Source organism: Bison bison, unplaced genomic scaffold, assembly GCF_000754665.1.
Source record: "Bison bison bison isolate TAMUID 2011002044 unplaced genomic scaffold, Bison_UMD1.0 scf7180017864151, whole genome shotgun sequence".
NCBI classification, from domain to species: domain Eukaryota; kingdom Metazoa; phylum Chordata; class Mammalia; order Artiodactyla; family Bovidae; genus Bison; species Bison bison.
The window spans coordinates 131,767-157,776 of NW_011494723.1; the positions used below are offsets into that span (position 1 = coordinate 131,767).

At 41.1% G+C, this 26,010-nt stretch overlaps 1 protein-coding gene across 1 annotated transcript in view; it reads right to left on the reverse strand.

Annotated features, from left to right (window-relative positions):
* Positions 1-292: 292 nt before the first annotated feature.
* LOC104989310 overlaps positions 293-26,010 on the reverse strand; it is a 30,648-nt gene continuing 4,930 nt past the window's right edge. The window contains 4 exon segments of the mRNA XM_010840946.1: positions 293-308; positions 1,578-1,668; positions 4,455-4,566; positions 5,002-5,158. Of these exon segments, the coding sequence (XP_010839248.1) occupies positions 293-308; positions 1,578-1,668; positions 4,455-4,566; positions 5,002-5,158 (376 nt within the window).

The window sequence follows — 26,010 nt, forward strand, 5'->3', positions numbered from 1 at the left end:
AGTAAAATGGGGTTTCAAGCAACATAAATCCAGTCACCCAATGTTCACCTGATGTCTTTATGCTTCAGGCACTGTGTTCCGGATCCAGTGAATCAGAGATGACTGGGATAAGGACGGTGCCCTCCGGGTCTGATAAGAGTGGGGAAGACAGACGTGTAACTAGCATGTTGGATAAATGGGACACGTGGACTGTGTTAATCACAGTCCACTTTTTGTCTTCTATTGGCCCTTCAAACTTCCCATAACCATATATAGAAACGTGGACATTTGCCATATGAATAGCAAGCTGTGATCACTCCTTATTGTTCCTAGAAACAGGTGGGAGAATGGGTGAACTCTAAGAGAGCAGAAAAACACATTCCCCTTCCCCACTGCAGGCTTCCAGCTGAAGCAGGTTCGAGCTGAGAGTGGGGATTTGGTGGGGGAAGATTTGTTTGTATGTTTGGCTTTTATTTTTTAACCCAGGTGTGTCTATTCTAAATCCTGAATTGAGACTGCTGATGAACTCAAGTTTGCTGAATCTGGTTGACTGAATGTTTGTATGGCCCCACATGTTGAAATCGTAACCTCCAGTGTGATGGTGGTAGGAGGTGGGGCTTTGGCAGTTGATTGGATCATTGATCCTCCTGAATGGGATCAGTGCCTTATAAAACAGACGCCAGAGAGCTCTCTTGTCCTCTCCACCACATGAGAACACTTGAGAAAATGGCCATCTGCAACCCAGAAGGGGGCCCTCACAGAATCCGACCTTGCTGCCACCCTGACCTTGGACTTCTAGCCTCTAGAACTGTGAAAAGTAAATTTCTGTTCCTTGTAGGTCACCCAGTCTCTGGTACTTTTGTTACAGCCATTGGAACAGACTGAGACACTGGTGTAGAAGCGGGAAGGGAGATAAGAGGCAGGAAGAAATAAGTCTGCAATGACAGTTTTGGTTGTCTAGGCATGGCAGATGATGACTGCAGCCATGAAATTAAAAGACGCTTACTCCTTGGGAGAAAAGTTAGACCAACCTTGACAGCATATTAAAAAGTAGAGACGTTACTTTGCCAACAAAGGTCCATCTAGTCAAGGCTATGGTTTTTCCCGTGGTCATGTATGGATGTGAGAGTTGGACTAGAAAGAAAGCTGAGCACCAAAAAATTGATGCTTTTGAACTGTGGTGTTGGAGAAGACTCTTGAGAGTCCCTTGGACTGCAAGGAGATCCAACCAGTCCATCTAAAAGAAATCAGTCCTGCATATTCATTGGAAGGACTGATGCTGAAGCTGAAACTCCAATACTTTGGCCACCTGATGTAAAGAACAGACTCATTTGAAAAGACCCTGATGCTGGGAAAGATTGAAGGCGGGAGGAGAAGGGGACCACAGAGGATGAGATGGTTGGATGGCATCACTGACTCAATGGACATGAGTCTGAGTAAACTCCGGGAGTTGGTGATGGACAGGGAGGCCTGGCGTGCTGCAGTCCATGGGGTCGCAAAAAGTTGGACAGGACTGAGCGACTGAACTGAGGCATGGCTGATGGCAAAAGCTGGTGTTACTGGATGAGTCTCGTATAGGAGGTTAGACTTGGTATTACCTTTCGGGGTGCTTTTGTGGGCTATTTGGAGGTTTCCTGGAAGCACTTCCTCTGGAAGTGGTACCCAGTCTCAGTGCAATCTCTGGCTTCACTGTCAAACAGGAAAAGGAGTATGTCAAGGCTGTATATTGTCACTCTGCTAATTTAAGTTATATGCAGAGTACATCATGAGAAACGCTGGGCTGGAAGAAGCACAAGCTGGAATCAAGATTGCCGGGAGAAATATCAATAACCTCAGATATGAAGATGACACCACCCTTATGGCAGAAAGTGAAGAGGAACTAAAAAGCCTCTTGATGAAAGAAAAGAGGAGAGTGAAAAAGTCCCATCACTTTATGGGAAATAGATAGGAAACAATGGAAACAGTATCAGACTTTATTTTGGGGGGCTCCAAAATCACTGCAGATAGTGACTGCAGCCATGAAATTAAAAGACGCTTACTCCTTGGAAGGAAAGTTATGACCAACCTAGATAGCATATTGAAAAGCAGAGAGATTACTTTGCCAACAAAAGTCCATCTAGTCAAGGCTATGGTGTTTGCAGTGGTCATGTATGGATGTGAGAGCTGGACTGTGAATAAACCTGAGCGCCAAAGAATTGATGCTTTTGAACTGTGGTGTTGGAGAAGACTCTTGAGAGTCCCTTGGACTGCAAGGAGATCCAACCAGTCCATTCTAAAGGAGATCAGTCCTGGGTGTTCTTTGGAAGGAATGATGCTGAAGCTGAAACTCCAATACTTTGGCCACCTCATGCGAAGAGTTGACTCATTGGAAAAGACTCTGATGCTGGGAGGGATTGGGGGCATGAGAAGAAGGGGACGACAGAGGATGAGATGGCTGAATGGCATCACTGACTCGATAGACATGAATTTGAGTGAACTCTAGGAGTTGGTTATGGACAGGGAGGCCTGGCGTGCTGCAATTCATGGGATCACAGAGAGTCGGACACGACTGAGCGACTGAACTGAGCTGAACTGAACCGAAAGACTGAAAGTGAAAGCATTAGTCATTCAGTCATGTCCAACTCTTTGTGACCCCATGGAGTGTAGCCTATCATGTTCCTCTGTCCCTGGGATTCTCCAGACAAGAATACTGGAGTGTGTAGCCATTCTCTTCTCCAGGGTGTCTTTCTGACCCAGGGATGGAACCCAGGTCTCTTGCATTGACAGATTTCTTTACCATCTCAGCCAGGGATGGAACCCAGGTCTCTTACATTGACAGATTCTTTACCATCTCAGCCATCAGGGAAGCCCTGGTAGTTTGGAATCTGTAAAGGACCCTAATACTAACCCTGTGACCTTGGGGCAAAACGTAGTCTTTCTATGAGGAAAATGGTGTTAATATGCGTAGTTTAACATATCGTTGGTATCAAATCAGTCAATATAAGTAAAATGCCTCTCAGAATACCATGTGCTCTAGGCAGAATAATGGTCCCCGGAAGCTGTCCATGTCCCAGTCTTTGGAGTCCATGACAACCAGACCTGGGAAAGGAGACTTACAGATTAAGGTTAAGAACTTTGAGGTGGGGAGATTAGCCTGGATTACCCAGGTGAATTCAACTTCCTCACAGGCATCCCTTAAAATGGAAAACTTTTCCAGGCTGTGATCAAAGAAAGAGATGTGACAACAGAAGAGTCAGAGAGATGCTGGTTTTGCAGATGGTTGAAGGGGGCCATGAGCCAAGGAATGTGGGCAGCTTCTAGAAGCTGGTGAAGTGAGGAAATGCATTCTTCCCTGTGGTCTGCAGAAGAATGCAGCCCTACCGATGCCTTGACTTCAAGACTTCCGACCTGCAGAACTGTAAGGCTATTGCAGTGATTTTGGAGTCCAAGAAAATAAAGTCTGTCACTGCTTCCACTGTTTCCCCATCTATTTGCCATGAAGTGATGGGACTGGCTGCCATGATCTCAGTTTTCTGAATGTTGAGTTTTAAGTCAACTTTTTCACTCTCCTCTTTCACTTTCATCAAGAGGCTCTTTAGTTCCTCTTTGCTTTCCTCCATAAGGGTGGTGTCATCTGCATATCTGAGGTTATTGATGTTTCTCTTGGCAGTCTTGATTCCAGCTTGTGCTTCATCCAGCCCAGCACTTCTCATGATGTACTCTGCATAAAAGTTAAATAAGCAGGGTGAAAATATACAGCCTTGACGTACTCCTTTTCCTATTTGGAACCAGTTTGTTGTTCCATGTCCAGTTCTAACTGTTGCTTCTTGATCTGCATACAGATTTCTCAGAAGGCAGGTCAGGTGGTCTGGTATTCCCATCTCTTTCAGAATTTTCCACACACAAAAAAGAATTTTCCACAGTTTGTTGTTATCCACACAGTCAAAGGCCTTTGGCATAGTCAATAAAGCAAAAATAGATGTTTTTCTGGAATTCTCTTGCTTTTTTGATGATCTAACGGATGTTTGCAATTTGATCTCTGGTTCCTCTGCCATTTCTAAATCCAGCTTGAACATCTGGAAGTTCTCGGTTCATGTACTGTTGAAGCCTGGCTTGGAGAATTTTGAGCATTACTTTGCTAGTGTGTGAGATGAGTGCAATTGTATGGTAGTTTGAACATTCTTCAGTAGTGCCTTTCTTTGTGATTGGAATGAAAATTAACCTTTTCCAGTCCTGTGGCCACTGCTGTATTACCTGGGAAGGCCTTAGTTAATATAGTTTGATATAAAAAATATATTTTTTTCTTCCCTCTGGAAAAATAAATTACATGAACCTAGTTAATTCATGTAACATTGGAGGTTATCTTTTTCACAAAATAATACCAATAATGTCAAATATAACAGTGACTTCCCTGAGGTCCCATCTCAGGTCCATGAAGATTCCACATGATGTGGAGCAGCTAAGCCTGTGTGCCACAGCCACTGAAGCCTGCACACCTAGAGCCCGTGCCTGCAACGGGAAGCCACCGCCGTCAGAGCCTGCACTAGCAGTAGCCCTGCTTGCGGAAACTAGAGAAAGCCTGAGAGCAGCACCGGAGACCTTGCACTGCTGAAAATCAATAAAAATTCAGAAAAAGTAGAAATAACTTGCTTTTGCATGGCACTTTGGATGTGTCAAATAGCAATGATAACATGTGTATGTGTGCATGCTCATTTGCTCAGTTGTGTCTGACTCTTTGTGACCACATGGATTGTAGCCCTCCAGACGCCTCTCTCCATGGGATTCTCCAGGCAAGAATACTGGAGTGGGTTGCCATTTCCTCCTCCAGGGCATCTTCCCAACCCAAATTGAATCTGAGTCTCCTGTGTCTCCCACACTGGCAGGCAGATTCTTTACCACTGAGCCACCTGGGAAGTCCAACGATAACATTAACTATCTGCATGTTATAATACTAGAGACTGTGCTAGGTAGGTTAGAAGGGTGAACTCACGTGATGCTCACAGGAACATCATGAGCTAGGTGCTATTAATAGCCCGATTTTACGGATGAAGAACCTGAGGCCAGAAAGGCTAAGTAAACAGGATCATGCAGCTCATGAGTGGCAGAGCTAGGCTTGGAACCCAGGCAGTCTAGCTCTAGGACTTGTGCTGTATTCAGCTGCCTTTCAAAGCCCACATGGTCTATTAGTTTTCTGTGGCTGCTGAAAAAGGAAAAAATGATCACAAACTTAGTGGCTTAAAACAACACTGATTTGAAGGGGACAGCAGAGGATGAGATGGTTGGATGGCATCACCAACTCAATGGACATGAGTTTGAGCAAGCTCCGGGAGTTGGTGATGGACAGGGAAGCCTGGCGTGCTGCAGTCCATGTGGTCACAAACAGACACAACTGACCAACTGAACTGCATAGTAATCACAGGGCTCCCTATGCTCTTTAAACTCATCAACAGTTATTTCCTTACTCGTGCTGCACATATCCAGGCCATCTGGACAATTAATACTCTCAGGGTATCTCCTATGCTTTCAGATATCTCCATGTTATTCCACACATTCTTACTAGAAGGCTTTTGCTTCTATTCTGGCAGGAAGTTGACTGGCATCTGTGAGAACACGTATGTACTTGCGCACAATAGATTAGATCCTAGAGTGGTAGGAATATAGTAAAATAATTTCTGTGTCCACTTTCCAAATTCCTTTACTCTTTTACTTAATTTCCACCCCATATTCCTACCACAGAAGCCTCTATCTTTAGAGCCTTTGAGGGAAGAAACAAGAGACATTACAAAAAGTAGGAAGCACTATCTAAATATCCCGATCACCGTGGTCCCTACTGGGTTTCTGCCTGGTGGAAGAAGAGAAAAATCATCTGGCTTGAGAGGACATGTCTTTGAGGCATCTCTGTGTCACGCTCACTGTCCCACTGTCCCTAGGAGCTGAATGAGTCTCACCCATTTTTACATAGTGACAGGTTAGTGGGTGCTCCTGGAAGATTTCCTCACCTCCCACCACCAGATTTTTGTTTCCCCACTTATGATCAGGGTTGTTAAGATGACCTCTCCTTGAGTGCATGCGTGCGTGCATGCTTAGTCATGTCTGACTTTTGCAACCCATGGACTCTGTTCATGTAATTTTCCATGCAAGAATACTAGATTGGGTTGCCGTTTTCTCCATGATCCAAGGATTGAGCCCGAGTTTCCCGTGTCTCCTGCATTAGCAGGTTGATCCTTTACCACTGAGCCGAGGGAACCCACAGGGAAGCCCTCTGGGCACATTTTAAATGATTATTTTTGTTCTTCTCATGGAGGGAGACTTCTCTGTGGTATGACTCTTGGAGGTAAAATTCAGGAAATTGTGGAACCTCTCTAATCTGGGGTCCTGTAGTGGTCCTGACATTCTATACTGAGCTTCCAGCAATTCCTCAATTATAGTTTAAAGTCTTTCTACTGATACTGGCTCCATACTGGTTCCAGCTGCTGAATTTTGCTGCTGGGCTTCTGCTCCCTGTTACAATAGCTGTGATTCTCTGTATCCATCTGTCTCTCTCCAGTCTGGGGGGAAGCAGTTTGCTCTGTGACCTCAGTTCTCTGGGAAAGCAGAGTCGTTGACTTTGTGTGTTCAGCTTTTGCCTTGTTGTCAGGTGAGAAACTTGAATTCACCAATGTGATTTTAATCCTTATGTTAACTGATTACAAACTGTGCAATAATAAGCCTATTTTTCTTATCAGTGAATAGTCATATATACTTTGTGAAGTTGCACAGAGATTTGGAGTTCATGTATGCAAATCACTTGTCAGTTCACTTCAGTTCAGTCACTCAGTCATGTCCAACTCTTTGCGACCCCATGAATCGCAGCACGCCAGGCCTCCCTGTCCATCACCAACTCCCGGAGTTCACTCAAACTCATGTCCCTCGAGTCGGTGATGCCATCCAGCCATCTCATTCTCTGTCATCCCCTTCTCCTCCTGCCCCCAATCCCTCCCAGCATCAAAGTCTTTTCCAATGAGTCAACTCTTCGCATGAGGTGGCCAAAGTACTGGAGTTTCAGCTTTAGCATCATTCCTTCCAAAGAACACCCAAGGCTGATCTCCTTTAGAATGGACTGGTTGGATCTCCTTGCAGTCCAAGGGACTCTCAAGAGTCTTCTCCAACACCACAGTTCAAAAGCATCAATTCTTTGGTGCTCAGCTTTCTTCACAGTCCAACTCTCACATCCATACATGACCTCTGGAAAAACCATAGCCTTGACTAGACAAACCTTTGTTGGCAAAGTAATGTCTCTGCTTTTGAATATGCTATCTAGGTTGGTCATAACTTTCCTTCCAAGGAGTAAGTGTCTTTTAATTTCATGGCTGCAGTCACCATCTGCAGTGATTTTGGAGCCCAAAATAATCACTTGTAGGGGAACTTAATGACGGGTAGGTTTATTATTGATTGATGGCACACTTTCTAAGGAACTGGATATGTTCCAAATAGTAATGCAATCTGAACTAAACATTAACTTTCAAAAAAGTTAAACTAAGCCTTTATTCACTTCTGCTTTCACTTGGAAACTGAAGCTCAGTTCAGTTTCCTGTGTTTCTAGTACTCACTTTACATTATTGTATAGTAAAAATTGTTTTTGTGTGTAATGACTGTGATAAACTTTCATTCATTCCATATATCTAAATTACTTTCTTGATCCTCTTGTTTTATATCAGTACAGCAAATCATTTATACTAGAAAGTTCACTGGACTGAGAGATGGGAAAAATGAGACTGAGTCCTAATTCTAGCACTAATTAGCTGAATGATTTTGGGCAAATCACAGTAATACTTGAGTATCAGTTTCTTCATCCAAACCACAACCTATTTGAAATAGACAATCAAAAGCCCCTTTCAGGGCTAAATTTCATTTATTCATTTCTTCAATATTTATTTATGATCTATTGGATATACAGATCTTCTTTGACTTATGATGGTGTTCATCCTGATAAACCCATTGAAAACTGAAAATATCCTAAGTTAAAATGCATTTAATACACCTACTGAATATCATAGCTTAGCCTAGCCTAGCTTAAAAGGTCTCAGAAGACTAACATTGCCTATAGTTGGGCGAAATCATATAACACAAAGCCTATATTATAATAAAATGTTGAATAGCTCATGTAGTTTATTGAATACTATACTGAAAGTGAAAGCAGAATGGTTATCTGGGTGCAGGATGTGTATCAGTTATTTACACTCACAGTCACGTAGCTCCCTGGGAAATCCAGCTCCCTGCTACTGCCTGGCGACATGAAAGAGCATCCCAGTAAATATCACTAGGCTGGGAAAGGATCAAAACTCAAAATCTGAAGTATGATTTCTACTGAATGCGTTTCACTTTCACACCATTGTAAAGTCAAAAAATCATAAGGCAAACCACTATAAGTAGGGAGTATCTGTAGTATACACTATTAGGCATGAAACACTGGGAGTCAGACAAAATAAACATAAATCTTATACTCTAGCCAAGAGTTAGGCATTAAGCCAATGATCCCATGACTAAACACATAATGACACATTGTGAAGGACATGATAGGACTTGTGAAGGCAAATATAATGTTGGTGGATGATTACAATAGTGGGACCTGGAAGGGCTAATTGTGTTGGAAAGTCAAGAAATATTTTTTTTCTGAGGAAACAATAGTAGGCAATGGCCAGGTTTTGTTTGTTTGTTTTTAAAAAGGGGGGTGGGTGGGTAGGGAGTAGAGAGCATTCCTGGAATAAGAAACAGTCAGCAGAAAAACCTTGAAGCAGAAAAGAGCTTGGCCTGTTAAAGGAAGGCAAAGGTGGCTGTCAGGCTGGAGCATAGTGAACAAGGGGGAGAGTCATTCAAAGAGTGTGGACGGAGCCCCTGACAGAGCTTTGCCTTCTCAGACTCCGGGTTCTATCTCAGTGCCACAGAGAACAACTGCCAAGTTTTTCCAAATTTCCTTGAATCTGAGATTTAGCCTCACTCTATTCCTGTCTGTAAGATCTGCATTCTACAAATCAAAAGAATAATAGAAAAGAAACTCAATCTACAAACGCTCAATTTTCTTTGGTGTATGAAGGAGTTAAGGCAATGTTTTCAGTGTTGGCTGCAGAATGAAATCACCTGGGAAGTTTTGATAATTTCCATTGCTTTGTTTCTCCTTTGGGGAAATTTGATCTAACTAGCCATGGGGTTGCTAAGAGTCCGACACAACTGAGCAACTTCACTTTCGCTTTTCACTTTCATGCATTGGAGACGGAAATGGCAACCCACTCCAGTGTTCCTGCCTGGAGAATCCCAGGGACTGGGGAGCCTGGTTGGCTGCCATCTATGGGGTCACACAGAGTCAGACACGACTGAAGCGACTTAGCAGCAGCAGCAGCAGTCATGGGGTCGCTGAGAGTCGGACATGACTGAGCAGATTCACTTTCACTTTTCACTTTCATGCATTGGAGAAGGAAATGGCTACCCACTTCAGTGTTCTTGCCTGGAGAATCCCAGGGATAGGGGAGCCTGGTGGGCTGCCGTCTATGGGATCACACAGAGTCAAACATGACTGAAGTGACTTAGCAGCAGCAGCAGCAGCAGCCTGAAGTACATAGCAAGAGAGTTTCTAAAAGATTCTCTGTGATTCTAACGTGCAGCCAAAATTAAGAACAATTTGGAGGGAAAGCTAGAAAGCTCAGTTTTAGCAATTTGTGTTCACCACATATGCATCCAATTTCAGCACGAGTTTTTTTTTTTCTTTTAAACAGCCCATATGTTTGCCAGGCACCGTTCTCACAAACGTAGACTTTGAAAAAGTAGTACTTCACAAAAGTAGACTCATAACTCTCACAATCAACCCATAATAATACTCACCATTTCCCCATTGGCTAAATAAGGAAATTGAAGCATAGAGTGTGAATGATTTGCCCAAGGCCACATCACTGGTAAATGCAGAGCTAGTATTTGAACTGAGGCATCTGGCTCCAAAATACATATTGTTATCTGCTTTGTTGTAAGACCTCTGTGGATTCAGAAGAGAGGAGACAGCTTGCATGCTTTCTACACTGCCAATGTCAACCGAAAGAAAAACACGCAATGTAAAAGTAGTGGGTTAAGTTTTATTCAACATCATACTGAGGACTATAACCCAGGAAACATTCTCTCAGTGCTGTGCTAAGTCACTTCAGTCGTGTCTGACTCTGTGCAACATTATACACTGTAGCCCACCAGGCTCCTCTGTTCACGGGATTCCCCAGGCAAGAATACTGGAGTGGATTGCCATTCCCTTCTCCAGGGGATCTCCTGGACCCAGGGATCGACCCTTACATCTACCCTGCACTGGCGGGCAGTTTCTTTACCACTAGCGGCACCTGGGAAGCCCGTTCTCTCAGTAGCTCTAGGAAATTGCTCCAAAGAAGTAGGGGAAGACACAGTATACATGGGAGTTTTTTGGCTAGTTACACGTGGTTATACATTAAAAGATTACTGACGTGCACAACCTGGTAAAATTCTTGAATTCTAAGCTGCTGGAAAAAAAAAAAAAAATGCTACCATTTAGAAAGAATAAGCTGCTGGAAAAAAAAAAAAAAGATGCACCTTTGCATTACCTCTGTAACACTAGTAGCTTGAGAGAAAGCAAGTTAGCTATGATGTAATTAATCTGAGAATGTGCAATAATTCAGAGATAAGATCATTCCCATGCCTTGATTAGAAAAATATTAAAGAAAAGACAACAAATTAATATGCACAAATACTTCAAAACAGAAGCGGAAGAAACAGAATGAGCAATACACGTTGCTAGGCAAATGCACAGTTCCATATAAATAGCTGAGGATAGACTGGGCATGTGGAGAATACGTGTATAATATAAATAGGAAAACTTGAAATGAAAATCTAAGTGTCTAGAAGTGAAAGTATGAAACTCAGAGGGACAGTATAAGAAGAGAGGAATTAAAAGTTTCTAAGACCTCATGGATAGAGGGAAGAAGGAGGCAAGCAAAATTATTCTAAAGATCTTAACATATTGGTAACGAGAAGTGGAGGAGAAATACAGTTCCTTAGTGGAGGAAATTGTGTGTCTAGATAGGGCAATCTTTTGTGTTTTGTTTTCAAATAATAGTAGAAAAATGTGTGTCTGATTAAGAAATGTAATGGAAGGTTTTAATAGAACTGTTGAAGAGAGGGGAGAGTGAAATATTAACATGATTGAAACAGCTGAAATATGGAAAAGTATATGTAGAAAAGTAAGACATAAGTGTTACATATAAAGTATGAGGGAAGGAATAAAATAAAGAGATCATTATCCAAGGTGCCAACTCAATCATGTCCAACTCTCTGCAACCCCATGGGCCATAGCCCGCCAGGCTCCTCTGATTTCCCAGGCAAGAAAACTGGAGTGGGTTGCCATGGCCTTCTCCAGGGTGACCACCCTGGTGGCTCAGATGGTAAAGCGTCTGCCTACAATGTGGGAGACCTGGGTTCGATCCCTGGGTTGGGAAGATCCTCTGGAGAAGGAAATGGGAGCGCACTCTAGTATTCTTACCTGGAAAATTCCATGGACGGAGGAATGTGATAGGTTATAGTCCATGGGGTCTCGAAGAGTTGGACACGATTGAGAGATTTCACTTTCTTTCTCCAGGGTATCTTCCCAACTCAGGGGTCAAATCCAAGTCTCTTCTCTTAAGCCTACCACATTGGCAGGTGGGTTCTTCACTACTAGCACCACCCGGGAAGCCCAATCATTACACTAACTTTAAAAAGACAATACCCAGGGACTTCCCTGGTGGTTCAGCGGCTAAGGCCACACACTCCCACTGCAGGTAGCCTTGATCCCTGGTCAGGGAACTAGATCCACCTAAAAATCCTGAGTGGCAGAACTAAGATTGGTGCAGCCAAATAAAAATAAATAAAAAGACAACATTCACATTAAAAGATAAAAAACTGTTTAAAAGAAGCATAATCAAACGATAAAACTGACAATTAAGGGAATAGGCAAAAGATATCAAGAAAATTCAAACAAAAAGAAAGCAGAGGAGACTTCTTCAGTGTTCCAGTGGTTAACAGCACTTCCACTCCAAGGAAGTGGATCCCCGGGTGGGGAATTAAGATCCCACATGTGGCAAGGCCAAAAAAAAAAAGCAGACTGGAATTTCTTTTTTTTTTGGCTACGTGGCATATGGTGTCTTAGTTCCTAGATCAGAGATCAAACCTGCAGCCCCCTGGTTGAAAGTGTAGTCTTAACCACTGGAACACGGGGGAAGACTCAAGACTAAATGGAATTTGAAGTTAAAAGTATTGACGTTATGTAATTTTTAAAGACACAGTTTGTGAAAAAGATGTAATTAAAAATGGTTATGCACCTAGCATCAGAGCGATCAGATATGTTAATCAAAACTATTAGAAATGCATGATAAAAAATGTGATATTTAGTTAAAGACTTAACTATATCCCTCTTAGAAATCAATTCTAGGAAAGCTAAATAAATCAATTAACTTAATTAAATAGCTATATATAGGATCTTCATGCTTAAGTGCTCAATGTCTAACTCTTTTTGACCCCTTGGATTGTAGCACGCCTCCTCTGTCCACACAGGATTTTTCAGGCAAGAATACTGGAGGAGGTTGCCATTTCCTCCTCCAGGGGATCTGCCTGAGCCCGGGATCAAAACTGCATCTCCTGTGTCTCCTGCATTGCAGGCATATTCTTTACCACTGAGCCACTGGAGAGCCCATATAAAGGATCTTAGGTTCCTCTAATACACAATATTCATTTTGTTTCCTTGGAAATTTTACATTTATCACATACTTGTCCACATAGAAAAGTTTAACAAATTAAAAAAACAAATAGAGATATCACTGCCTACTTTTTTTCTAATCATAACCTGATAAAAATTAGAGGAAAATATATAGAAATGACAGAAAATGTAACTTCACTGAAATTAAGAAATACACTAATTTCTGTACCTTTGGATCAAAGAGTAAATCAAAGATAATTTATAAACTATGAAGCAATGAAAAGGAGAAGACTTCACACCAAAATGTAGGGAACATTCAAAAGCTGAACATAGAAATAAATCATTCTCTCTAAATAAATTTATTACTAGATAAGAAACAAAAATAAAGGAACGAAGTCTTTATCTTAAGAAATTAGAAAATTAACAAAGTGTACTATAACATTAAAATTTTTTTTAAAAATGCTGAAATTGAGGAAACAGGAAACAAAAATAATAGAAGAAACAAATAAGCTGGCTCTTTGAAAATAAACTAGATAAAGTTATAGGTCTACTTAAGTGAGAGAGAGCAACAGTTAGGTATGAGAAAAAAGGCATACAACGTATGCAGCAGAGACTAAAACCATTATGAGAATACTACTAGCAATTCTATGACAAGATACGTGTATATGTACGGCTGAGTCCCTTCACTGTTCACACTATCACGACACCGTTAATTAGACCAGGGAACTAGATCCCACATGCCGCAACTGAGACCTTGTGCAGCCACATAAGTAAATTAAATAAATCTGAAAATAAACATTTGAAAGCCTTGAATGAAACGGATAATTTCCTAGCAAAATATAAATTACCAAATATGTGTATTTTATATAAAATTACAGTCTTTACAAAAGAGATATTAAAGATGATTTTTTTCTTAAAATTTGCCACTTAAAAAAGACTCCAGTACAAGATAGATTCACAGCTTTTAAGAACAGATAATTCTGTTCCATTTTTTAAAGTTATTGTTTATATAAGAAAGTTTTCCAATGTATTTTAGGACATGAGAATAAATTTTAAATATATTATTTTATGGAGGTAAAAACTACAGTCCTATCTCACAACTACAAATGTATAATTCTCTTCCAAAATTTAGTAAATAGAATCCATATATATATATAAAAAAAATAAAAATTAGGTTCAAACAAGATTTGTTTCAGGAATGCAATGTGTCTGAACATCAGGAAATGTAGCAATGTAATTCATTACTATGACAATTAAGGAGTGCCTAGAACAAAAGAGTGCTGAAGAGATCCAGTGAAATATTTATTAACTTAAGTAACAAATTATTATATTTTATTCAAAAATAATAATAATAAAATTGAGTAATAATTTATTTAAGTAATAAAACAATACTTATTTTGTTAACCAATAAAATACTAATCAATTATACTATTAGTAAGAGAAATTAGTAAGGTGGCTACATATCAAGACAATATATTAAATTAATTAGGTTTTTAATTTCTGGTAACAAGCATGTAGGAATGAAGAATGAGAAAAATATTCCACATTTTATTCATAATAGTTGAAAAACTATAGAATTCTTAGAAATAAGTTGGTCAAAAATATGAAAAGAAATTTATAAAATAATATAAAAACATTAGACCTAAAGAACTGGAAAATATACTATATTTGTAGATGGCAAAAGTTAGCATAAAAATAGTATTTCTACCCAAATTAATATATTATTATCATTCCAACCATGTTTATTATATAACTGGATAAAATGCTCCTAACGTTTATATGAAAGAGTAAATGCTATAGGGGAGCCAAGAAAATTGTAAGAAATAAGAACAATAAAGTCATTACATTTTGAATATTTAATATAAATATGCTGTCAAACCAATGTGATGCAATAGGAAAAGACAAAAAGTTTGATGAACTAAAATAAAGAAAATACTTTATATACATTGAATTTAAGAATCACAAAGATGATAGATTACCTGGAGTGAGGATAGATTTTGCACCGTTTTACATTCCCACAAAAAGTGCACAAGAGTTATCCTTTTAGAGTACTGATTTTGTTCAATCTACTTGAGGATCAACTTGATCCTTGTGAGGCTTATTATTAAGCTTTGCTACAGGGGATTCAGAGAAGACTTTACTCTGGGGTTTTTATTCTTACTCCTAAGGCCTGACTCTCTTGAAGGCTATACCTAATGCCCTGTATATGACAAGGTCTGTGACCGGTGTGAACACAAACTATTCTCTGCCCTGTGTGAACTCCAGGAATTGTTTTGCTTACTCCTTTTCCGTGGCAGTTTCTAAGATTCCTCTCACTCGTGTGCATATCAGTACTCAGATACTTGAGGAGAACCCTCTACAGTTCTCCAGACATCTGTCTTTGTGCCATGCCCTTCTCTCAAATTCTGTCTCAGAAATTCTAGCAGCTTCCACCTCCCTGAACTCCCATATCTGCCTCCCCAACTTTTAAAATTATATTCCTTTGAAAATTTTACAGCATTTCTTGATGAGTATTAGATTTTGTTCTGGCAGAAAGTTAAGTTACTTTGAGGTCAACTTCATCTTTTTTTAAAAAAAATATTTATTTATTTATTTGGCTGCACCATGTCTTATTTGCCGTACACAAGATCTGCAGTCTTTGTTACCGTATGGAGGATCTAGTTTTCTGACCAGGGATCGAACCCTGGCCCCCTGCATTGGGAGCATGGACTCTTAGCCACTGGACCACCAGGGAAGTCCCCAACCTCATCTTTTTGAGGTTTGAATTTAAGTGTGTTTTAGGTATGTGTATGTGTATCCTCTCCAATACTTTGGCCACCTGATGCGAAGAGCTGACTCATTAGAAAAGACCCTGATGCTGGGAAAGATTGAGGGCAGGAGGAGGAGTGACAGAGGATGAGACGGTTGGATGGCATCACCAACTCAATGGACATGAGTTTGGGTGAACTCCAGGACTTGGCGATGGACAGGGAGGCCTGGCGTGCTGCGGTTCATGGGGTCGCAGAGTCGGACACGACTGGGCGACTGAACTGAACTGAAGCCTTTATTTAGAACCAGTTTTGCTCCACTGCTAAGACGGAACCTCTGAGATCTCTACTTAACGACCCATTTATTCAATGAGGTCTCTTCATTCTGTCTGATGGGCACTAGAATCATCTCAAGGCTTGGGCAAGCTCTAGGAATTTTCTTGCATTAGATCCTCTGTAAACATTCTCTCCTCAGCAGTGTTTTGCCCAATCTCATGGAGTTTTCCTTTTCACACAACAAGACTAGAATTTAGTCTAAAAGAATCAAGGGAGGGACATCTGTGAACATTTCTGGGGTTCTCTTTCTAGTCCCTTCCTCTCTGAGTCACCGACCCACATATTTTAGCTGTCTTGGCCTCCCTGAACTTTAATCTGTGTCTTCTCATCTTAATGAGGCTTTCTGGCACTGTGACGAAAATCGTCCTTAGGGAGAAAGTCAGGGCCTTCCTCGTGCTCACTTAGTTTGTTTCCCTTTGCTGAAGGATCACAGTCCTGCGCTGACTGTTGTCTAGTTGTTTCGTATTTCCCCTACTTCCCCCGCTACTTTTTCTAGTTGTTTCAGTTAGGGGAAGGGGAGTCCCAGAACAGCAGAAAGACAGCCTTGACTTAGTAACCAGATTCTTTGTAACAGTCCCTGATGTTCTTAAAACTTAACATTATTTTAAGGTCAGATGTTTAGCAACCTTAGTTCCATCTGCAACTTTAATTCCCCTTTGTCATGTAACCTAACATATTCACAGTATCCAGAATTAGGATATAGACATCTTGGAGGTTGGGGACAGAGAGAGGTGGGACATTATTCTGCCTTCCACAATAGCCTATGAGTCAAAGAGGAAATCTCACAAGGAAAAAAAAAAAAAAATATATATATATATATATATGTGTGTGTGTGTATATATATATATTTTTTTAATGTGGCTTCCCTGGTAGCTCAGCTGGTAAAGAATCTGCCTGCAATTTGGGAGACCTGGGTTCAATCCCTGAGTTGGGAAGATCCCCTGGAGGAGGGCATGGCAACCCACTCCAGTATTCTTGCCTGGAGAACACCGGTGGACAGAGGAGCCTGGCGTGCTACAGGGCATGAGGTCACAAAAGAGACAGACACACCTGAGCGACTAAGCACAGCACAGCATGTATTTTAACAGAGTGAAAGTGAAAATATATGGTGTTAAAATTTGTGAATGTGGCTATAACAAATACTTAGAAAACAATAAAGAGATTTTTTTCTGGTGGTCCAGTGGTTAAGAATCCACCTTGCAGTGCAGGGGATGTGAGTTCAATCCCTGGTCAGGGAGCTAGTAAGTTCCCACATGCTTTGGGACAAGTAAACACGAGCTCCTGAACTAGAGAAGTCCGTATACCACAAAGAAGACCTAGCACAACCAAAATTCTAAAAAAGAAAGAAAGAAAAAAATGAAGATCTTAAATCAGTAATCTAAGCTTCTACCTTGAGAACCTAGAGGAAAAAGAGCAAATTAAGCAGAAGGCAGGAAATAACAAAGATTAGAATTCAGTAAAATTAAGAACTGAAAAATAACTGAGAAAATCAATGAAATCAAAACTGATTCTTAGAAAGATAAATAATTAATACATTTCTTGCCAGACTGACCAAGAAAAAAAAAACAGAATATACAATAACCAGTATCAGGAATAAAAGAAGAGGGATCACTATGTATCCATTAATACTAAAAAAGATATGAAGGAGATACCATGGACAATTTAAATTAAAGCCAGAGGTAGCCTGAGGAGAGTTTGCAACAGTAGTAAAAGGATGGGAAGAAGCTGAAGCCAGAAAAGTAAAGGAACTGACAGGTAGCCCAAGATGAACTTGATGACTATGATTTTGTATTGATGCACAAAGTCTAGGTGGCTCAGAAAATTTTTCCAGAAGTTAACTTGAAGGTTGGTGTTCTGTGATGATGCAGTGGAAATATTGAGTTGGCCAAAAAGTTCTTTCATGTTTTTCTTAAGATGTTATGGAAGACTCAAACGAATTTCTTTGCCAACCCAAAATAAGGATATAATAGAACCAAGAATGCTGGTCAGAGAGAATCTAGATGCTCAACGAGAAGTCCAAATGTATTGGAGGAGTCTGGGGATATGAGGGAGCTAGAAGTAGGGGGATGAAGAGGCCAAGAGCGGCTGACAGAGAGACGGACTAGGGGATGAGGGTGAGTTTTCTACAGTACAGCTTCTCTGGAAATGTTCCCTCCTCAGCAGCTGTTCTTTGCACTCTCTCATGGAATTCCACCCTTCACCCACACGATTGGAATTTAATCTAAAAGATTTAAGTGAGAGACCTCTATGCAAATGGAGGTAGGGGGTTGGCAGCAGACGGAGGTTCAAGGAGTTAGAGGTTTGTGCAAATGCAGAAAATACGTATATTGAAAAGGAAGGCCTGAGAGAGGTGGTATTCGGGAGGTTTGGTCAGGTTTTCTTTGTATCGCTCATGTTCCAGACATTAATGGTCACAGAAGATAATGGAGAGCAAGGCAGACAGGTAGAGATATTGACTACCATAGAGCTTACAGCTTAAGTACTGATAGGTAAATGGGCAATTGTGATATTCAATGATACACACTAGGAAGCATCTAGAAATGGTATGGAGGAATGATAAAATTTTAAATGAGACCATAAGGCAGAAATGAATGGCCAAGAGGAGAAAACACTCAAGCACGTAGTACTGAGTGCTATAATCCTCAGCATACATCTGTACTACTTACAAACTTTCTATTAGACAGTCCACAGCTATCAAAAAGCTCTCCAAACTCAACATCACAAATCTCCTGTAAGAACTCTCAGCCAAATTATTTCACCAGGACAAAACAATTTTTCTAAGAAGTTTTTCTATCTCTATACCGATTTATTTCTCAAGATAGAATAGTCATTCAGGCCTAGTTCAAGTGGACAAATCTCTAGAATTTCCAGTTCCATTTAACTACTGATATTTAGTTTTAAAAAGTGAGACTGACTCAAACTGCAACCATTCTAACTGAACCTTTTCAGTTAGATACCTTCCTACGCATTGCTAGAACACAGTTCTATTGCCAAGTATGTTGAACATGCATTTCCATTTGATACAACCTCATGCTCTGTTTGGAGACGGCAATGGCACCCCACTCCAGTACTCTTGCCTGGAAAATCCCATGGACGGAGGAGCCTGGTGGCTGCAGTCCGTGGGGTGGCTAAGAGTCAGACACAACTGAGCGACTTCACTTTCACTTTTCACTTTCATGCATTGGAGGAGGAAATGGCAACCCACTCCAGTGTTCTTGCCTGGAGAATCCCAGGGATGGGGGAGCTGGTGGGCTGGTGTCTATGGGGTTGCACAGAGTTGGACACGACTGAAGTGACTTAGCAGCAGCGTGCTCTGTTTATTTCAAAATACATGTAGAATTTATAAATGGAAAAATAAAAAGGACATTACTTTTAAATTGTTTGGCTTCTTTGTTTGCCCTCCCTTTTTCACTTTTGAGATTATATATTTTTACTATAAATTGATAAGTTCTGAGAATCTGCAAGTTTTGGTTTAAATTCCTTCTTTGACAGGAATATGTAAAATTTCTTGACACTTTTACTCACCATTGGCATCTGAGGGATAAATGGCTTGGAAACTGTTTCTTCTCCCTCCTCTAGCCCATATGTCCCTTGGAATTTTCTTGTTTTCTACAACTCAGGAGAAAATTGACTTCAAAATCAGTCTTGACCGTACTCAGCCAACCTGGTAAACCTCACTGAGCTGCTAGTGCCCCCTTGTGCCCAGTGCTTACAATTTCAGCTCAGTTTCTGTTTGCTAGAAAGAGGTATGTGAACTGCTGCTTCACATGCATGAACTATGGCCTCTAAAAGCTAGAAAGAACCATAGAGAAATGAGATGAGGACCAACTGGAAGCTAGAGGCACATGGGCTGCACAGGAGAGAGTGGATACAAGAGCAAGGAACAGACTCTCATGAAAAGGAGAAGGAAGTGTGAATGCTGAGTTGGCCGCTACCCCTTACCTTATGGTAGTTGTTTTCTGTGTTGCCTGCCACACATATAAGCGCTACAAAGGCAAAAATACTTGCCTGGCATTCAACGAAGGCTGTTTAATGACTGAGCAAGGAGAGAAACAAAAGGGTTTAATTCACAGAAAGTTCGCAGTAGATGATAGCTATTTTTCTTTGTATGATTATTCTTTGTTGTTTTCATTTAGTCGCTAAGTCCTGTCCGACTCTTTGTGACCTCATGGACTGTAGCCCGCCAGGCTCCTCTGTCCATGGGATTTCCCAGCCAAGAATACTAGAGTGATTTGCCATTTTCTTCTCCAGAGGATCTTCCTGACCCAGGCATTGAACTGGTATCTCCTGCATGGAAGGTAGATTCTTTAATTGCTGAGCCATCAGGTAAGCCCTGATTATTCTTAACAGATTCTTAAAATGAAAAAATTTTTGACAGTTTTATTTAACAAATCTCCATATGTCCAAGAGCATTTCCCAACCTCAGTATTTTATAGGCTTAGCTTTTTTTATTCACTTGTTTTAATTAACAAATATGAATTGAGCACTACATTCCAGGATCTGGAGATAAAAAATATGACAAACACAATTCTAGCCCCTAGAGGACAGCACATCAGACGGTTATATTGAAAATCCCTATCTTGCTGCCACGCTCCAAATTTCACCTCCCTCAGCTCTGGCAGCTGCAGGAATAATATCTCTACTTTGTTTCCTCCATTTCCTTTATTTTCTAATTGTATTCCTGTTTTGTCTCCACTTTATCTCCTCATACTGAACTTATTCTTTGTCAAATGATTGCACAATAAACTCAGATTTTTTGCACTTGTAGAAATTCAGCTATACAGAAACATGCATCTATACCAGAATCAAAGGTGTGTTTGAATTCCCTTTTTGTCCCTAAGGAGAAACCTCATTAGAATAAGAATGTACTCCCTGTAACACTTGCTTAAAGGAAAATATGTTCATGGAGGATTATAAATACCTTGGGAATACAAGATGATTCTACATGAAGAAATGGAGCTGAGAAAACACTTAAATGACAATTTAAAAGACATACATAGATAATAGTGGCAACATTGGAAAGAGTTTTCTGAACTCTTGAGTTTCTCTCTCTCTCTTCTTTTTTTTTTTCCGGCCACAAGGCATTTGGGAACTGTTTGCTGACCAGGGATTGAACCCTTGCCCCCTGCACTGGAAGCACAGTCTTAACCACTGGATCACTAGGGAAGTCCCCAGTTTCTCATGCTTTTACTGCTTGTTCAGGAATACTGTGTTTGCCTCAATAATATTAATACACCCAGCGTTCATGGATGTGTGTGTGCTCAGTTGCGTCCGACTGTTTGTGACCCCGAGCACCGTAGCCCACCAGGCTCCTCTGTCCATGGTATTTTCTGGGCAAGGATACTGGAGCGGGTTGCCATTTCCTACTCCAGAGGACCTTCCAGACCCAGGGAATAAACCTGCATCTCCTACATTGGCAGGTGGATTCTTTATGACTAGCGCCACCTAGGAAGTCCCTGATACACCCAGGAGATTTCTAATTATGATAGGCCCCAAAAGTGTACAGACTTTATTAGGCTAAAGCAGGGTTTTTCGACCTTTGGCATTATTTTAATTATCTTGCCAATTAACCTTGGCAGGATAATTCTTCACTGGGGCAGGGGAGGGGAGTTGTGCTGTGCATTGTAGAAGGTTTAGTCTCATTTCCAGCCTCTTCTCACTAAATGCCAGTAGCGAAAATGTCACCAGATGTTGCCAATGTCCCCTGGAGAGCATAATTACCTCTGGTTGAGAACTGCTGATCTACGTCCACCATTTTTAGTTCATTCCTGAGCGTTACAAGTTTAATGCAACCCCTACCATTCTATTGAAACTATTAAACCAAAATCTCTAATTGCTACCTTGGAGCTAGTGACTGAGAGAGCACACACACACACACGCATGCACACACACAGAAACCAGTAGACATTCGCAGGTCCTTATTTAACTTGAATTCTCCAAAGCATTTCAAGATTCTTTCTTTCTTAAGACATTCTCTTCTCCTTCACGTTGACTCCTAGTTTGCCTTTTACTCCTTTGGTCCCTCGAAGCTCCTATTTGTTGTTGTTTAGTTGCTCAGTCGTGTCCAACTCTTTGCGACCACCTGGTCTGTAGCCCGTCACGCTCCTCTGTCCATGGGATTCTCCAGGCAAGAATACTGCAGTGGGTAGCCATTTCTTTCTCCAGGAGATCTTCCCAACCCAGGGATCAAACCTGTGTCTCCTGAACTGCAGGCTGATTCATTACCACTAAGCCACCTGTGAAGCCCTTCGCCCACCCCTTAAAAGTCAATACTTTCAGGACTTTCCCAGTGATCCAGTGCTTCAGAATCTTCCTGCCAATGCAGGGGACATGGGTTCAACCCCCGGTCCAGGAAGATTCCACATGCAGCTAAGCCCTATGTGCCACACCTGCTGAAGTCTGTGTGCCCCAAAGCTCATGCTCTGTACCATGAGAAGCCACTGCAGTGAGAGGCCTGAGCACTGCAACTAGAGAGTAACCTCCATTTGTTGTAACTAGAGACAGCGTGTGCGCAGCAATGAAGAGCCAGTACAGCCAAAAAAAAAAAAAGTCTGTGATTTCAGGATTTGGTCCTAGGCCCTGGGGCTGCTGATTTTTACACACTCCCCCTGCAGGATCTCATTCACTTCCGTGGTCAATTTCTCTGTTTGTATTGATGACTCTCTCATCCTTGCCTCAGGCCCAGATCTCTCTCCTATACTAGCAGGTAGGGGTATTTCTATTTGGGAACTTCTCAAGCCTTCAAAACAAAAATGCCCCAAACCAAAAGAATATGACATTTTTTCCTTCTAGTATGTTCCTTATTTCAGTGAAAGGCATCACCATTTTCCAATTGCCTAAGCCAGGAATACAAGACTTCAATCCCTTCTTATCTCTCTCACTTTGCTTAACCCTGTCTCCTAAAATCAGTGCTGTATAAACTTTAGTATGAATAAGAATCACAAGGAGAATTTGTTAAAACTCAGATTCCCCCAGAAATTCTGATTTAATGGGGATTGGGGGTGGGAGGGAGCAATGGTTTAGCATGCTATGGGCTTCCCTGATAGCTCAGTTGGTAAAGAATCCGCCTGCAAAGCAGGAGACCCTGGTTCAATTCCTGGGTCGGGAAGATCCCTTGGAGAAGGGATAGGCTACCCACTCCAGTATTCTTGGGCTTCCCTTGTGGCTTAGCTGGTAAAGAATTCGCCTGCAATGCAGAAGAGCTGGATTTGATCCTTGGGTTGGGAAGATCCCCTGGAGAAGGGAAAGGCTACCCACTCCAGTATTCTGGCCTGGAGGATTCCATGGACTGTACAGTCCATGGGGTCACAAAAGTGGGGACTGAAAATCTGAGAATCTGCATTTCTAACAGGCTTCCAGATGACCCTGATGGTCTGCAGACTACATTTTGTGTCACATCGTCCTAAAGGACTTCTCACTGTTTTTTATGATAAAGCCCCAAATTTTTAGCATGACGTTCCAGGTTCCATATGATTTTATTTAGTTCTTTACATTCATTTCTTACCATGCTCATCTGATTCCTGGTGCTTGTTTAATGGCATGCTGTGTCTTGAAATCTGAATATTTATCTCATTCCTTGGCTGATTCTTACTCCTCTCTCAGTATTCAGATTACTCATTTATTCTACAGAGGGTACAAAGTTTTTGCCCACAAACAAGAAATTTTATTTTTCTAAAATTGAACTTACTTGTTTGACTTCTAGATAATAGAAATGGAATATCAGTGTTAGTAATCTTAGTCAGTTCAGAATGTCCTTCACATTCTGTCTGGGTTGCCTGGGTTGCCTGGATTGTATCAGTATTTGAGGGGACCTATTTTTACCAAATTCATTGATTGGACCAAGACTGGGGCCCTAGCCCAGGTTGAGACCCATTGTCTCAGCTTCTTTTTCCACTCAGATTTGTAGTCAGATTTGACTGTGGCTCAGGTCATGAACTCATTATTGCCAAATTCAGACTTAAATTGAAGAAAGTAGGGAAAATCACTAGGCTATTAAGGTATGGCCTAAATCAAATCCCTTACAATTATACAGGGATTGACAAATAGATTCAAGTGACAAATACATTCAAAGAACTAGATTTGATAGAGTGCCTGAAGAACTATGGATGGAAATTCATAACACTGTATAGGAGGTGGGTCAAAACCATCCCTAAGAAAAAGAAATGAAAAAAAAATAAAATGGTTGTCTGAGAAGGCCTTACAAATACCTGAGAAGAGAAGCTAAAGGCAAAGAAGAAAAGGAAAGATGTACCCATCTGAATGCAGAGTTCCAAAGAATAGAAAGGAGAGATAAGAAAGCCTTCCTAAGTGATCAGTTCAAAGAAATAGAGGAAAATAATAGGATGGGAAAGATTAGAGATGTCTTCAAGAAAATTAGAGATACCAAAGGAACATTTCATGCAAAGATGGGCACAATAAAGGACTGAAACGGTGTGGACCTAACAGAAGAAGAAGATATTAAGAAGAGGTGGCAAGAACACACAGAAGAACTGTACAAAAAGATCTGAATAACCCAGATAACCACAATGGTGTGATCACTCACCTAGAGCCAGACATCCTGGAGTGAGAAGTCAAGGGGCCTTAGGAAGCATCACTACGAACAAAGCTAGTGGAGGTAATGGAATTCCAGCTGAGTTATTTCAAATCCTAAAAGATGATGCTGTGAAAGTGCTGCACTAAATATGCCAGCAAATTTGGAAAACTCAGCCGTGGCCACAGGACTGGAAAAGGTTAGTTTTCTTTCCAATCCCAAAGAAAGGCAATGCCAAAGAATGCTCAAACTACCACATGGCTGCACTCATCTCACACGCTAGTAAAGTAATGCTCAAAATTCTCCAAGCCAGACTTCAACAGTATGTGAACTGTGAACTTCCAGATGTTCAAGCTGGTTTTAGAAAAGGCAGAGGAACCAGAGCTCAAATTGCCAACATCTGTTGGATCATAGAAAAAGCAAGAGAATTCCAGAAAAACATCTACTTCTGCTTCACTTACTACACTAAAGGCTTTGGCCATGTAGATCACAGCAAACTGTGAAAAATTCTTAGAGATGGGAATACCAGGCCACTCGACCTGCCTCCTGTGAAACTTTTATTCACGTCAAGAAGCAGCAGTTAGAATTGGACATGAAGCAACAGATGGTTCCAAATAGGGAAAGGAGTGCGTCAAGGCTGTATATTGTCACCCTGTTTATTTAACTTATTTGCAGAGTACATCATGTGAAGTTCTAGGCTGAATGAAATACAAGCTGTAATCAAGATTGCAGGGAGATATATATCAATAACCTAAGATATACAGATTACACCACCCTCATGGCAGAAAGCAAAGAGGAACTGAAGGGCCTCTTGATGAAAGTGAAAGAGTAGAATGAAAAGACTGGCTTAAAACTCAACATTAAGAAAACGAAGATCATGACACTGATCACTTCATTGCAAATAGTTGGGAAAACAATGGAAACAGTGACAGACTTTATTTTCTTGGGCTTCAAAATCAAATCAGATAGTGACTGCAGCCATGAAATTAAAAGGCACTTGCTCCTTGGAAGAAAATCTTTGACAAACCTGGACAGCATGTTAAAAAGCAGAAACAAAAGGTCTGTACAATCAAAGCTCTGGTTTTTCCTGGAGTCATGTATGGATGTGAGAGTTGGACTGTGAAGAAGGCTGAGCGCCGAAGAATCGATGCTTTTGAACTGTGGTGTTGGAGAAGACTCTTGAGAGTCCCTTGGACTGCAAAGAGATCCAACCAGTCCATCCTAAAAGAAATCAGTCCTGAATATTCATTGGCAGGACTAATGCTGAAGCTGAAACTCCAATACTTTGGCTACCTTATGCAAAGAACAGACTCATTTGAAAAGACCCTGATGCTGGGAAAGATTGAAGGTGGGAGAAGGGGACAACAGAGGATGAGATGGTTGGATGGCATCACTGACTCAATGGACATGAGTTTGAGCAAGTTCCGGGAGTTGGTGCTGGATGAGGAGGCCTGGCATGCTGTAGTCCATGGGGTCGCAAAGAGTTGGACTCGACTGAGTGACTGAACAACAACAAGCCCAAGCTGAGAGCCACTGTCGGCTTCTTTTTCTGCTCAGGTTTGCATAGCCAAGAAAGAAACTGATGCTGAAATACAGAAAGCCTGTGCATAGCAACAAAGACCCAGTCCAGCCAAAAAAGAAGAAAAACTGATGCTGAGACTGGAGCAGCAGAAGCTTTATGCAATAGCCAAAGAATGGAGAAGCAGGAACTTAGTTTGCAAATC